We start from the raw sequence: 16385 nt of genomic DNA on the forward strand, positions 1-16385 counted from the left end.
GTGTGTTTTCGACAAGGTGTTTCACACTGACAATAGTGCGTATGGAGATTGTGCACCTAAGTGGCCATCTGGCATTTGGACGGCACCGTCTGCAATGCACATCTGCTAGTCTAACATCAAAACACCCATGTTTTGTATTTATTTATTTATTATTATGGTGGATATAAAAAGTCTACACACCCCTGTTCAAATACCAAGTGGGGGAAAAAAGTGGTCTGTGGTCTGATGAGTGCTCATTTCAAATTGTTTATCAACACTTATCTCAAGGCGGCACAACTCCCATAGGACGTCAATGGCAGGTGTACCTAATGAAGTGGCCGACGCGTGTTTATTTTGCTTCCCGGGTGGGTTGTGGGGGGCGGGCATTGTTCTTACTATCCGGGCGGGAGAAGGCGCGTTAGCTTCGGGAGCAGGGAAGTAGTAGCGCGTGTGGGACCGAGAATGAGGAGACCAGCACATTTATAGAAGCGACGAGCTAACCGCATTCTTTCCTGGTACCGGTTCGGTGCCACTTTCGCCGCGGCGATGTTTGCGGAAAGGCGGGAGGAGCAGGAGCTGGAGGAGGAAGACTAGACTGTCTGGCAGACAGGTGCGCCGCCTCCTCCTCTTCCTCCACAGTACAGCGAGTGTTACTCCTGTCAGGTGCAGGCAGCAGCCATGGATCCCCGCAAGGAAAAGCCGCGAAAGCCCATGAAAGCCAAAACGACGAAGCGGAAAGAGAAGAAGCACCGGAGCGGGACGTCCTCCCGGCGGAAATCGCTTCGTTCTCTCAGTCAATTCATGGGCAGGATTCTGAAAACTTTGAGCACTTTGGCGCACTTCGGCGAGGGACGGCCACCGGAGCCCGGGAAGGAGGACGACGACGGCGGCTTCCGTCTAAGCGACACCGGCGGCTTTAAAGACGAACACATACCGGGGGTTCTGAAGGAGGGTATCGTGAAGAAGAGCTCAACGCTGTCGTCCCACGGCTCGGTCAAGGAGCGGCTGTCGTGGTGTTACGGCGACAAGACCCCCGGCGCTCTGGGGCTCAAGAACCACGGAAACACCTGCTTCATGAACGCCGTGGTGCAGTGTCTCAGTAACACGGACCTGCTGGCCGAGTATCTCGGGCTGGAGCAGTACAAGCCTGACGTGTTGGCCCGGAGGGTGAACGGCGAGGCCGCCAGGGGTGAGGTGACCGAACAGCTGGCGTCGCTGGTTCGAGCCCTGTGGACTCTGGAGTACACGCCGCAGCTCTCCGTGGACTTCAAGGTGAGACTGTAGTGTGTTTTCGCGCTTTTCACATATTTAAACTTTTCTTAAAACAGTAGTTTGACTCATGTGGTTTTTGTTATGTTTTATATTGACCACCATCATAAGTATGTGAAAGTCACGTGACGTCACGAGACTCCACAGGTGCATCGGGATGGAAGGGGAGCGTGAAATGGGCGTGGTCAAAGCAGGAAGTAGCTCACCTCTGCATTCCATAAGAAATCGTATGGTGGCCCTCAAGTGCAAAACATCAGCAAATAAACAAAAGCAAAAACTAAACTAATCAACAAAAAATAAACACAACCGGAAAACCCCCCCAAAAACAATTAGCTGTACAAACACAACACCAAATAAAAAAAACAGCAAATAACAAAACAACATAAAGCTAAACACAACAGTAAATAAAAAATACAAAAACAAATAACTAAGCAAAACAACAAAAAAGTAAAAAACTAATGAAAAAAAGAGTAAAAAAACAAATGGAAAAAAGACTTAACTACTTGGAAGAGGTACGAGTAGGTTCTAGTAATGAATTACCATCCGTCAGCAGATCCTTCATTCCTCCCTTCGGCGGTTCCTACATTCAATCAGCGATGAGTCTAATCTCTCCACCAGTACCTACCTCTTCTGGTAATGGTTGTTTGTTTTTTGCCTTTGTGTTTAGTTATTTGTTTAATAAATTTTTACCCCAAAACTGTATTACATTGGTGCTCGGAAGTACACTGTGTATTTTATACGTCAAGTGACCGTGTATCACTTTTTACACAACAACTTCTAGTGATGTAACGTCACAATAAGAGAGCATCGGGAAATTAAAATATTACAGCAGCATTTTACCTTTTAAAAAATGTCATTGGTTAATACAAGGCAATGTACCAGGAGTAAATACTCTTTGCAGGATGTTGCTGATGTTTCAGGGTCAAGGGTTAATTTTATTTGGAAGCAATACTTTTCATTCATGTTATGTTGAATGACACTTCTTGGGGTTATCTATGGGTTTCATTTAACTCTTGTAAACAATGAACAATGGCAAACCAGTGCTTACTTTCTGAAGTGTACTATATCACTAGAAACACATCTCTTATGAGGAGTTAATTTCCCATTGTACTGCAGTATGTGTAAATGTTAATAGTGCTTACACTTAAATATTAATTGGAGACACTTGTAAGGGCAGTCAATGATATGGGCAAAGCAGGGCCAGCGGCTGTAAAAGGCCGCATCGTGTGTCATTAACTTGCCATTATGTGATTAATCATCCATTTAATGTGCACGTGCAAACCAAGGCCGGTCAAATGGAAACAGACGGTCTCAAGGCAACTAAACAACTGTGTCAGGAATGGATCTAACATATAGTCAGTGCATTCTAACGGTCTCATTTTCATTCATTTTTTTGTGCATCTTGTTAAATCCTTCCATTAGGAATGGCTTGAGCAAGGCATAAAGCCCAAAAAATGTCAAACGTTAAATATTCATTATAATAGCATAAAGTTAAAGTTCTAAAGTAACCACACAGAAGTAATATTTTCTTATAGGCTTAAAATAATACAGTATGAACTATGAAGATGATAAATATGACATGATAATTGAAACTTTATATCATGAATATACAGGGCCAGTGCCGGTTCTGGCAGGGCCACTACAACTTGGCTCATGGTGGCCTGACAGAACTACCACCCACAAAGGATTAATGTAGAACTCAGTCCATGCATCTGACTGCTCACATGTTTCGGTAGATGCACCTCTTTTGCCAGCTACAGAGTTCAAAGGGGATCATGTACTGAGACAAATACAATTACAGCATGTTTTTCTTCAGGTGGGAGGTGGGGGGAGCCTCTATTTGAAGGAGGCATTTGAGATGAGAACGCGCCCGGCAGCTAATTGGGGCCCGGCGTCTATTAGAGGGACGCTCACTATTTGAGGAAAGAGGCAAGAGGACTATTAGGGACCCAAACGCACTGGGTTCCCTCTAGGTTCCATCCACTACATTATATGTATAGAGAATGAGACTGTTAGAATCTTAAAGTTGCATTTCACTCCCCAGTTAGCCACAAGACCAGAAAAGGTTTACCTAAGCAAAAAGCCCTAATTGGCTGTGACGTGACAAAACTGTGTGCTTAAAGGCATTGCAGAAACGCCACTCAAGCATTGAGAACACACAAATCCCACATAGGAGGGCTTGCTCGGGATTCTAACCCAAACTCTCAGACCTGAGAGACACACATGCTAACTGCCACTGACACTTGGAGGCAAAGTTTGTTTTGATTGTCATTGTCAACTTCCTCTGACCCATTTCCTTATTCAAAAGTACAATACATAGGTCATGTTACAACGGCGAAGCTTGGTCATGTGACGTCGTTCACACGGCGGCGCTTGGTCATGTGACGTCGTTCACACGACGTTTTATGACTGAACTAGTTTGCATTACTGTGAGTGATTTACACACCAGTTATGTCGTTTCGGCCTGACTCACCTGCGCAACTCACCGGCACGTCGAGGTGGTTAGGCTGCATTCCTCTGTAGTTATGTGGAGGGAGAGGACAGTCGCACTTATCAACTCCTGCTCAGCACACAGTACAACAGGATTTTTTCAAACTCGAGGCCATTTAAAAAGTGGTCAACAATGAGCTCGGGCTGTGAAATTAACAACTCTATTAGATTTAAAAAAACAACAACCTTCAAGCATAGCACAAAAAAAAATCACTATATTTTACAAGACTTTACAAAACCATAAAGATTAACCGCATGTTTTTGGCTCTTTGTTTGCCTTTTTGGGGACCCAGAAAGATTAGCTTTAAACTAAGCCAGCATCATACGTGCGCGTTATCGCTTGTTTATAGTTTTTACATTTTTGTCTTAACTTACACTCTGACAAATAAGAATGTTATTGTTAGCAATTAACTAATTTTACGCTGTTACAAATATAAAAACATCCTGAAAAAGTAATTTTTTTTATTTTTATGGACACATTTTACACTGGCAGTTCATGTCTATTTCTATTTTCAATGCTAATGATTCCATCAATATGGTGGCTTTGAGCATTCTTCATTTCACTCCAAAAAGTTGAGATTTTCCATTAAATTTATTATTCATTGTGTTAAGTCAATGTTATGCTGTTAGAAATGCATATTGATCAAGCTTCCACTTTTTAATTTCTAGCTCACAATGTACATGCAAATAAAATATGTGAGCTTGCTGGCAGGGTGGACATTTTTGCCTATGTTAGCATTCATGACAGAATGGACAGCATGTACTGTACATGATCAAATGAATAATTTTATCAAATTAGTTGTGGACAATAAAACCATGTTTTTTTAAATTTGGATATGCCAAAATGACAATATGCCCAGTAAAAAAAAATGGCATACAGTAAAATGAAGGTAACACATTTTTAGTAACATCATACTAAAAAAAAATTTGTCCACTTTTTGTAAGATTCCACGCTTAATCATTCTACCGAATGATACTGATAGACCCCAAATGCACTTCACAGTGATAATGACCCAATTGTTTCAAAATCCAAATACATTTGAAGTCGACCAGAAGCAAGTGTATTGGACTTTAGAGGTTCCACTGTCTGATGAGGAACGGGAATAATCAGTGCAGTGAGTGGGCTCATGTCTTTGTTTCTAACCTTGTCACCTCATTTAAGGCACTGTGACAAAATGGTGGTTACTATGAGTCAGTTCTATTACCTCCTGCTCTTAATGCCTGAATGGGGGCACCCACTTGATCCTCTCATTACCGCAGGCTACAATAAAGAATGATCAAGGATGTGGAAGATTTCCCAAATGGAATTGTCGCCTTATTCGAAGGAGAATGAGGTGATTTCATTTTAGCTTAACAGCGTGCGGTGCATGAGTCATGTCTTGTCCCGCACCAAGATGGATATTTTGGCTAGATCACTAGTGTACCCGCTGGGTCTCTCCTCTGCATCGCTAACGAAAACATGTCCTTCGTTTCCCCTTTCTTGCCCGGCCTCGCCCCATTTCACGGACACAGTGATTTGTGTGTGTGTGTGTGTGTGTGTGTGTGTCTGGTCACACACTGAGCAAAGCTGGAGGGAGCGTTACTGTAGCAAGTGCATTTGGCCTAGGAGACGAGGAGCAGGAGGAGGAAGAGGAGGCCCCATGCTGAGATGTCGCAAGTGGTGTATACTAAGAGCCGAGGAAGGGGGTGGGGGTGGGGGGCATCGCTTGTAAATAAAATTGTGGTCCTCCCTGTCCTGTCTCCATAGTAAAGGACAGGCATCCGTGAAAGCTGCTTGTTACTGCAACATTCCTCCCTAATTCCTCAAGTGTAAAATTTATGTTCCCAAACTCCTCTTCGTTTGGAGGCAACATGGCTTGAGAATTCCTCAGCTTCTTGATGAGTTTCTTTTGCTGGCAAGTTGTATTTTTCTCGTATATCTAAGCTAACCAACAGGCATTTTTTGGGGGGGTGACCTGAAAGATGTGCAGCTTATCTAGATATAGTGGTCTAGTGGAGATCGACACCTTTTTTTGTTTCTTGCTTTGACTCGCAAGCTCAAACTTGTGATAGGAGCACTGTATGGTGGCAGGTCTCTCACTGCAGTTCGGCAGGTAGAATGAATATATATATTCTTAAAAAAAGTAAATAAAGTTACTGTCAAACCAATCATAAAGACACTTAGCTTAATAATTGGCATATATATGATGCTTTAAGCAACAGATGTCAGAATTTAATTGTTGCTAGTACTCATGTAGACAGACAATAAAACTGTTCACATGCATATATTCTTGATCCTTTGCAAAGAATGACTAATTTTTGTGTCGTACTGATGACTTGAGGAGTTGAGTTTGTTGTGATTGGAGTCTCAGTGAACAAAATATCTGTCAGGTGCACACACCGGAATGAGCAGCACAAGTGACGGAGAATATGTGACAAAAAGACTGCAATCATATTTTTTTTGTTCTATTTCATTATGTAATGAGTGTGGGGTTTTATTAAGTATAATATTATAGAGTGCTATTTATCAGATGAAAAAAAAAAACACATTACAAAAATGTTTGTTTTTTTGAGGTAGACTTTACCAGATAAATGGGAACATTTATTTCCTTAAGGAAACATTATTTGAGTGTTTTGAGTTATGGGTGTTGTCCAAAAACAAATTCAACTCATATCTCAAAACACAACTGTATAGGAAAAATAGTTCATATTCGATCTTCTAATGCCCTTTTCTTTGCATGGTAGCTGATGGGATTACACTGCATAACCAGGTACTTCTGGCTACAATGTTCAATTTCAAACGTGTTGAGCTGGTATTGTTTTGGAAACGCAAACCACTTGTCTGCCAGATTCACTGCAACTTTTGAGGTTACAAGGCTAGAAATGACAAACACACACTAATGCATTAGCATTTTCAGTTGCTGCGTCTTTGCTGTGGCTGTGGATTATATCGCACAGTACCCACATTACTGCAGAGTTCTGTTGTCTTGCCGCCCTAAAAAACCCACAGGAGATGCTTATTTTCCTTCATTATTGTTTGTGTACGTTTTTGTCACTGATATGTTTACTACAGTTTTTTGGTGTGTCTCGTGTACTATTTTAGAGTGGGGAAACTAAGCCATCGATCCATTTGCTCAACTCAACCAGAGCGCTAATTAGGTTCGCGAGGGAGTTGAAGCTAATCCCTGCTATCTTCGGATGAGAGATGAGATGGACTGTTCACAAACCATTTGGACCTGGAGAGAAACAACCATTCACATTCACACAGTGGACAATGTAGTTTTTGGAATGTGTGAAAAGGAGCACCGGGATAACATGCAAACGCCATACAGAAAGACCGTAGCCCAGACTTCAGAACTCTGATGAATATGTGCAACCCACTATTTCACTGTGCTGCCCAAGAGGAAAAGCGACTCCAATCAGCCCATTTACCAAGCTCTCCCTGGATGGACCAAGACATTTCATTCATCGAACATTGTGGGGGAGAAAAAATAGTATCCTGTTGCATTGCACTTTAATAGAATGCCAAATGGAATGATGGAGTAAAGCGACTTAGTTTTACCAAGTTGGTGTAGAGAAAAGGTTTGTTATGTCAACAACATATTATAGTGTGCAAATAATGTAAGACTGCAACTCCTTAAATCCAGCCATGTGTTACTCAATGTTTACACACCAGAGAAAGAAAAAAGTTTTTTTTAGCGAGGCCTCTATAACAAGCTTCGCTGTGCCTCTCGACCACAGTCTGGAGACTAATGAGCAGGTCGTCTAGTTAGCATTTCTGTTGCTGCAAAATAAACACACTAATTTTTTTTTTTTTCTCATTCTGAGAAGCGGTCCATTCATTACAAATAACAATTTTCTGAACTAAAGTAAAAAAGAAAAGAAAAAAGTCTCCCGTAAAGGCTGCCTAAACTGAGGCTCTGAGGTAAAGGTATTCACATTCAAATATAGAAAGCGAGTTGAAACAAACTGAGATGACTCAAGCTTTTGAGTCTTGTTGAGAAATTTGTCAGGTTGAGAGACGTCAACGGTGTAATGGTCTAGTATAAAAGTTGCAGAAAGTAGTATTAGCATGTTTATTTTGGTATTAAGCCTACTCTAGCTTTTTTGTTTATATATGACCTTTCTCACAGCTGCCATTTTGACATAGAAAAAAAGTAAATGGCAAGAAGTGTAAAATTAGCAGCAATATGCAAAAAATACAGAAGATTACCCAAAAACTTTGATTGGCACATGGGCCAAGGAAGGACCATTACATTTTGGTGCCGATATGGGTAAAAGTAGTGATGATTTAGCTCTTTGGCATAATTGAGCCCTTCAACAAACTCAAATTTCCTGCTTTCGCTAAGGCTATTGAAGTTTTATGTTGGTCATTAAAGCACTGCCAAAACATCTAATCTCATCTAGAATGATTTATTTCATAATCGACAGTCTGATGTAGTCAATTATAACTATCAGTGAAACCATGTACCTCTGTGCAGAAATACTCCCAAATTACATGAACATCCAAAATGTTCAACTTTGACATTGTCGACTCACTGCACATTTGATGCTGATTAAATCTGTAGGGATGACGTGTCGTTTTATTGGTTAAGCGTTGCCGCACATTAATAGGACTTGAAAACACAGCTCGCGGTGGGCCCAAAGGGTTTTTAACAACAGGCACTTCTTGTGAGAGTTTCTGTGGCGAGAGGGGCGCGGATTCATCTTTTTCACGCTTGAAAGGCCGCGGCTCCGTGAGTCTCGAGGGGCTCAGGCGAAGAGATGAAGAGAGGTGTTTGAAGTAGTCTCCTTTGTTTGGGGAGGGGGGGTGGGGGTGTAGGAGGTGTGTGACAGTGACGCAGGCCAACACTGATGGATTGTTTGTCTCATCCTGCCTCCTCTACTTCAAGGACCTCTCATGACTGAGGATGTTTACAATGTTTGCACACACTAATCTTAGTGGTGGATATGCGCCACCTGGACTGTGAAACGTGATTGTTTCTTCTTTTTTTTTGAAGGAACAGATGGTGCTGCGGGAATTTTTAACAGTATAATTACTCATCTTTTTATGAGTAAACAACAATTAGTATAGTTGCTTAAGACAAATGCGAGGTCAACTCCAATACATGTGATGTGTCCAAAATTATATGAATTACTGTAACAATGCTACTACCTCGTGGTGAATCGGGAGGTTCTGGGTTCGAAACTCTGCTCATTGCTGCTTGGCTATTCTCAGGGGACTTTGGCATCATTCCACATTCCAAAGAAATGCATGTTAGGTCAGTTAAAGACTAAATTAGGTGTGAATGGGAATAGTTTGTTTAGACAGTGGACCCCCACATACTCAGTTTGGCGCCGATTATTATTATTTTTTGTTTATTCCATATCAATTCATTTAATTGAAAAACACATTTGTAAGCATTTTTATCCTTTTTTTGTGTGTTTTAATCCTTTTCTGTGGCAAATAATTGTTTTTTAAGAATGTTTTTCTTGAGTTTTTTTGCAATACATTTTATTTCAGTAGCCGTCAATTACCGAATACATAGATTTCTGTTATTCACAGACCAGCCCGGTCCCTTTCCTCCATGAATAGTGGGGGCACTGTGAATCTGTGATTGACTGGCAACCAGCTCACCCGCTCCAGTTTACCTGCTACACTAATAAGCATTATGCCTATTAAAGATGGTAGTGTGAACTCCAAATGAACCATGGACTAAATTACAAGGTGAGGAAAATGTTGAGGGGACCAAACAGAAAACCACCACCCCCTCCCTCACTTTAGTAATCGTGCCCTTATATAGTGCGTTCCCCTTGGGTTTGTATTAATTTGACGAAAGACCATTCCATCTTCCATCTGTTTCGTCCGTTTTCAATACGGCAAATAAAACTCACATGGTGTTCTATCACAGGCACAGCAGATGGTCTCTTAGCCTGGCAGCAGCTGCGACTCCAAGCACGCACTGCACACTCAAATACACAAACACCCATTTAGTCTGGTACTTTAGTTTGCCCCACCAGCAACCAAACAAACTGTGGAGTAAAACACAGGATTCATATTGCTGCTGGCTTGATCAACATAATGCAAGCATGACTTTGTACCTGTTAGACAGCAGCAGTGTTGTCATTACATGATAAAGCAGTTACACATCGCTTTCAATAGAAATTGCTTGGAGATGAAACCAAGGGATAGAATGTTCCACTGTTAAAACAGCAACAGAGATAGCTGTATCACATAATTGTCAAGAGGTCACAGCACAGCAGCACACTTGACACCGCCACTTTTGTTTGACATGTCATGCCCCTGATTATGGAACCAGCATGTTGACAATCATCGGCTGGGGTGGTATTAGTGTCTTATCAAACAAGACGTGACCCTGTAGTTGGCTCAGATCAAGCCCTTCATGTTCATTCTTGGTAGTACAAATTCACTTTCTTTCCCCCCCATTTGAATTGCTCAGTGAAGTTGGCTCAGTATTCCCAAATTCGTAACAAGAATGTCACAGTGTAAAATTAACGACAACACTGATTTACCAAACAATCTCTTAATTGGATATTATAAAATCGATTTGCCTTGGGTTAAAACAATCAAAATTTAATCAAAATTCATTAACATTCATTCCAGGGACCACAGCAGCTCAACAAAAATGAAAACCCTGCAAATATATCTTACTCTCCATGGTAAAAGCAAATGGATTTTTTTTTTGTTTTGTTGTTGTTGCTAGTAATGCACTCATATTGGAGACGATTTTGAGTGCCATCGGATGTCTGTACCTTTTTCGCTTCCCCTACCACATTCATCCTCTTCACCCATTTAAGAGTTCATGCCAGTTATGTCTCCATTAAACTATGATGTCTCCGTTCTGCGCACAAATAGTTTTCATTATGAGTATGATAATGAGACTGATATACTGTATGGGAGCAATATATTTGTCCAAATTCGCAAAGGAGATACTCATGATACTCTTATCCTAATGTGATTTTCCAAACAAGACAAACAGAATGTAGACGTTTTCCATGTATCTGGGGACATGGTGACCATAAATCCAAAACTGGTGCGATAAAATCAGAACCTTTCCACACTGTTATCACTCCTGAACCAGCCTCCCTTTTATGTCCCTTACTGTCTTACTCTGGAAGACATATTTTATATATATTTTTAGGTGCCTGTGAAGTGGAAAATGTGTGTGTCTTGTAAATTTGGCACCACAGAGAAATACTGTTAAGAACCCTGCCAGATTTTGAAAGATTAAAAAAAAAACACCCAAGTATATGAATGAGGCTTCTCTGTCTATGGCTTGTGATTGGCTGGTTCACATAAGATTTGGACTCTACCATCGAACCAATCGTGATAACATCTGTTGACGTCATTGCATCTTCCCCCATGTACAAAAGTGGTGTTGCAGCTCCACGGCTGGCTGGCTGGCTACCGTGGCGGCTAAACAGCAACTGTGCCTCTAAAAGTCATTGCCTCGATATTAAAAGGTAAATAAGTAGGCAATAAACAAGCCGAGCTTCTGACAAGTATCATTAACACCAAAAGGAGTACTAGTATTTAACAGAAGACATGGCTAAGCCATGCTAAACTAGCACTAAGCCATGTTAAATGTAGTCACAAAGCCCCAAAGGAAATGATTGATGCTGTAAAATGTTCATACAAGTCTCACTGGAACCACATTTAATACAGCTGAGTAGCCAACTATGAACAGAAAATTAATACGTGTCGAGAGAGAATATACAGACAAATCTCTGAATTTACGTTACAGGGTCTGAAAATAAAATCTTTCCGGCTGTTGCATTTGCTATCAGTCCCTCCACCTGCGCCCCCCCCCCCCCACCTCTTTATCCACTTGTTCATGGTGTCTTCCTGGTTGTGAAGCTTATTTGCAGGCTGTCAGGTGAGTGTGTTAGGTTCTCCCTCCAAGAGTTTAGATTTCGATCCCAGGAGAAGGCCAGATTCCGTCACAGTCGGATGCATGACTCATCCCGCGCTCCTCCTTGACTCATCAATTCCTATCGCCACCTGGAGTTACCACCACCAAGGAGCTTATGTTTTCATTGCAGTTTGTTAGTTAGCAGAGCAGCAAAGACTGATTTAGACCAAACGTTAGAGCATATTTAAATATATGCTTCTGTCCATGAAAGACGATTCAATATGTGTCCTCTGTACATGGGGTGCTATATGATTCAAGGACTGTTTAATTTTAAAGTGGCATGATTGGATTTGGTTCGAGTCATGGGAATTACTCCTCAAACTCTGTGTTGACTGGGTATCTGTATGGTCTTGACTACAACAACCCTACAACACCTCTCCAATGTCTTGGCCTTAACCAGTTACTCCAAAGTATATGTAGTTTTCTGCTTGTTTACTGTGTTATGAAATCACAAATTACTGACATTGATTGACTGGTCATGAAATGTTCTTGTTTTACAGAGCATTGTAGCCAAATACGGCTCTCAGTTTCGGGGTAACTCGCAACATGACGCCCTGGAGTTCCTCCTCTGGCTTTTGGACAGAGTTCATGAAGATGCTAAAAACCCAAACAACAACAACAGTAGCAGCAGCAGTAGCAACAACACCAAAGCTAACGTCAAGGTGAGTCCAATTTGACCAGCTTCATTTGCTTCTTTCGGTGATTGAGTCCAGTTTAGACCTAGGTTTTACGCGGATCTGATCGGCTGTATTGGATTGGCCGATCATTTGCATTTCATGGACCTATTTTGACATTGATTGGTTTCGCGAAATAAGACATTACAGCATCAGTGCTTCCTTCCTGTGGCAGGTCACCACAAATTAATTCTGTCAATATGCAATGGAACCGTCGTATGAACTTTCTTTTGTTGTGCTTCCATTTCTGGTACTATACTGCAAAGTTATTTAAATATAAATATTGCTCCATTTTGTGATGGGATCTGTGGTCAGCCCCCAAAATCCTGATTTTGTAAAGCCTTGTATGAAATGCTTTTGTGAGAGTATGAATAAAAGAAGCTTCTCATTTAGTTGCTCTTCATGCTGGCGATGTCTGACAAATTTCTATTTCTTAACCTTGGTCTTTGAGACCGGCTCAACTTAGCGAATGAGTAAGGCAGACACATCATGACTTTCTTTGAGACCTTTTATGACGACATGAGCCGACTGACAATAATATTTAACTTTGTGGCAATACACTGATGATTGGAGAACAGGTCAATGTGTTCTCACGGGGAGTTGTAAAATAAGACTTGGGGCAACAGGAAACACTTGACAAGCATGGCATTTCTTCAATACAGGGTCTTCTTTTTCATATTCATGGCATCGCTTCTCCCTGATAGCATTCTTTATGCCAAATAAACATCTTAAGGCCGCGGCTCTCATTAGACTGCCAGTGCTATAATAAAGCCGGCTTTCCTCCACTGAATCTATCAGGCAGATACTGGCTTTTCATAGTCGGGATCATCTCTGATTTATTTATTTATTTATTTATTTTCAATATTGATCCGCTTTGTAAACAGATTTCATTGTATCATTCAATAGTGTCATTGTCCGTGTACTGTTGATAATCCGACAATGTCGGGACTCCAGCTTTGGACCCTCATGCTAGCTCCGTGCTATGGGTAAACATTAGCTGTGTGCTCATAACCTTTATATGCTGAACACTGCAGTGAGCATGAGGGCTAGGCAATTGCTTAAATGACCTGCTTGTTTTTTCAAATCTAATGAGCTGAGAAACAATCTATTCAATTTGAGAGAAGATCTGGTTATTCTGAATTGTTTTGCCTTGGCAGAGGTTTTCTCTTTACTATGTGCTATATTTTGATATTGCATACAAACACAACATGAAAATCAATGGAATCGAAAGTAAAACAGCGGCCAATGTCAACCCAATCACTGGTAATAAATTAGACACACAGTACATGTTTGAAAAGAAGTAGGAAAAAGCATCAACTTATCCCTAAACACTGCCACAGTGGATTTGAAAGGAAGAAAGATGTGCTTAAACTGCTGAGCTTTAATTTGAGGGCATTTACTTCCAAATCAGGGGAATGATGTAGGAAGCAGAACAGTTTGACACTGTATGCCTCCCACTTTTGAAAGGACCGAAAGTAATCATGGGACAAATTAACAATCATAACTCAAACTTTCACTTTTTAATACTTGGTTGCAAATCCTTTGGAGTCAATTACAGCCTGGAGTCTGGAATGCATAGACACCACCAGATGCTGCATTTCATCCCGAGTGATGCTCTGCCAGGCCTCTACTGCAACTGTCTTCAGTTCCTGCATGTTCTTGCCGCATTTTCCCTTCAGATTCATCTTCAGCATGTTAAATACATGCTCGTATCGGATTCAGGACAGGTGACTTGATGTAGCCATTGCATAACATTCCACTTTGTTGCCTAAAAATCTCTTTGGTTGCTTTTGCAGTATACTTCGGGTCACTGTCCATCTGGATTGTGAAGCACTGTCCAATGAGCTCTGAAGCATTTGAATATGAACAGATACTATTGTCTTCAGAATTAAACCTGCTTTTGTCAGCAGTCACTTCATAATTTTTTTTGTAGCTTCCAGTATGAACGAAAAGGAAGAAGACATTGCAACTACTTCACTAATAGTTTAATAGTACTGTATTTGGAAGAGAAGCGTGTTGGTACGACTACATCCAGTAGCATGTTAAAAATTTAATTACTGTCCAACTTTTCTCGTATACACATAATTTTAGTTATACACGCACGCACTTCAGTCTTTGTTTGTTCTGGCAGTTCATGTGCATCTGCACACCACTAAGTACGTACATCCCTCTCTCTAAATATAATTATAAGAATGGAAAATAGGGAATTGTAATCTATTTTGGTAGTTTTGGGGCTTAGAATGTCGAATTTTCAAGTAATTTAGTTGAGTTACCTGATGCAGTTTTTTTTTTGTTCTTGTTGTTTTGTTTTAGCAAAGAAACTTAGTTGGTGAAAACACTTGGCACAATCTTCTGTAAAATGCAAAGAGTTTCACTTGGATTGGAACACATGAATCAATTTAGTTCTTTATGTATTTCTCTGGGGATGTGAGGGAATGATTGTGTTTTAATTTCCCTAGTCAAAAGGCATTAAATTGTGCTGTTGTGCAAGCTTTGGTAAAAAAGTTTATCTTCGTTTTATTGATGGCTGACCAGTCTGGGCAGGCGGTTCCCGACCTTTATGCCAAAGCATGCTGGGATTGGTTCCAGCCTCACCTCCCCCGAGCCTGAATGTGATGAGCCGTTTAGCGAAAAGATGGATGGAGATGGATCTAATGATTTGTTTGAAACTCCACTAGGGTGACTCAGATGGGCTGTGATTTTGTGGTGTTGAGCTATATCTATAATTTTCTAATATTGTCACTGCTCACTGTCGACATTTTAATTCACGAGCGCTATCATCATCCATCAAAGACATACTATCAAACATGATGAGTGGAAGGGGGAATTATTGCAAAGCCATTATTTTACACTTTAAGCCTGTCTATCACTGATGTGTGGCTTTGTTAGTTCAGTGCTGGATTGCATTAGGCTGTACACACATTGCACCTATTGCACCGGGTAACAGGAGCAGTGGCACCAGTTCCACAGCTTGGCCCAGCAATATTATGTAACAAACACAAAGCCACTTCAGTAAGGTTAGTATTCCTTCTAACGGGATCTTGCTAAACCTGCTTGGTTTCCCTCCCCTTGTTTGCCTGGCAACACATTTGTAGCATTCTTCAGCAAGCTCGAGTCAGACAGCAACACAGTCACAGCTTTGTGCACACTTTGTAGTTTCTGTCACTCAGAATTGAAAAGCTTGGCTGATTTATAAAAAGATCAAATATTAGACTAAGCATTTTTCCCCAATTGTAGTTGTATTGCACAGGGCTTTGTTGTAAAAGTACTTATATGGGAAATAGTTTCTAAACTAGGTGAGCTGTTAAAAAAAGTATATATTTTTAACAAGTTAATTCAAGATCGACCCCTCATTTATCACAAGCAAGCAAAAAAACTGTTATCTCATCAATTTTCAGTATTCGCAACAAAGCATCGTACATGGTTGTCAAGTGGATAAAAAACAAATATGCAAAATGAAATTTGGTTTTGCTCCTCATGCACACCCATGTCAGTCACTACTGCATCAGTCAACAGAGGTGTCGTTTATTGTTTTGCATTTGCATAATTAAGCGGGCAAAAGCCAGCATGTGCAGCTCATGCAACCTCTGAGAAAAAGCAGGCTTCATATTGTTCTTTGATTGTACTGTAAAAAATAAATAAAAATCCAGTCACTGATTGCTCAAGGTAAGAAGGTACGTTTTGATTGCTGTTAAGTCAGAGGTGTTTTTAATGTTTTTCTACTGAAGGTAGCATCGAGGAAAAATTGAAGAATGCCTGTTGGATACCATAAGTGAAGCCTGGTTATGGCACCATGCTTTGGGGCTTGCTTTTCTTCAGGACCGATACCGATAACCGATATTTCAAGCCGATATTCATTTGCAGTAAAAGAGAAAATATTACCGTAAATTACTTTTCCTTTTATATTTAAGGTCAGCTGCCTTTTGCCAGATATTTTTTTACGCTACCTGTTGCATCCATTTGCCAGTAATAAAAATATAAAAAATAGACAGCTTTGTTTACAAATTATAGCAAAAATGCAGGGAGCTTCCAGTGCCATCAGCATGTGTTAAGAACATTGAAAACTAAGCAAGTAAATACC

At 40.7% G+C, this 16385-nt stretch overlaps 1 protein-coding gene across 1 annotated transcript in view; it reads left to right on the forward strand.

Moving 5' to 3' along the window:
* The first annotated feature begins 385 nt into the window (after window positions 1–385).
* usp43a (ubiquitin specific peptidase 43a) overlaps window positions 386–16385 on the forward strand; it is a 59066-nt gene continuing 43066 nt past the window's right edge. The window contains exons 1-2 of the mRNA XM_086083390.1: window positions 386–1251; window positions 12131–12292. Coding sequence (XP_085939516.1) covers window positions 658–1251; window positions 12131–12292 — 756 coding nt within the window. The 5' untranslated portion in view covers window positions 386–657. The remainder of the gene's footprint in view (window positions 1252–12130; window positions 12293–16385) is intronic.

This window comes from Leptonotus elevatus, chromosome 8 (assembly GCF_054856555.1).
Source record: "Leptonotus elevatus isolate MCC_2025b chromosome 8, RoL_Lele_1.0, whole genome shotgun sequence".
Classification (NCBI taxonomy): Eukaryota; Metazoa; Chordata; class Actinopteri; order Syngnathiformes; family Syngnathidae; genus Leptonotus; species Leptonotus elevatus.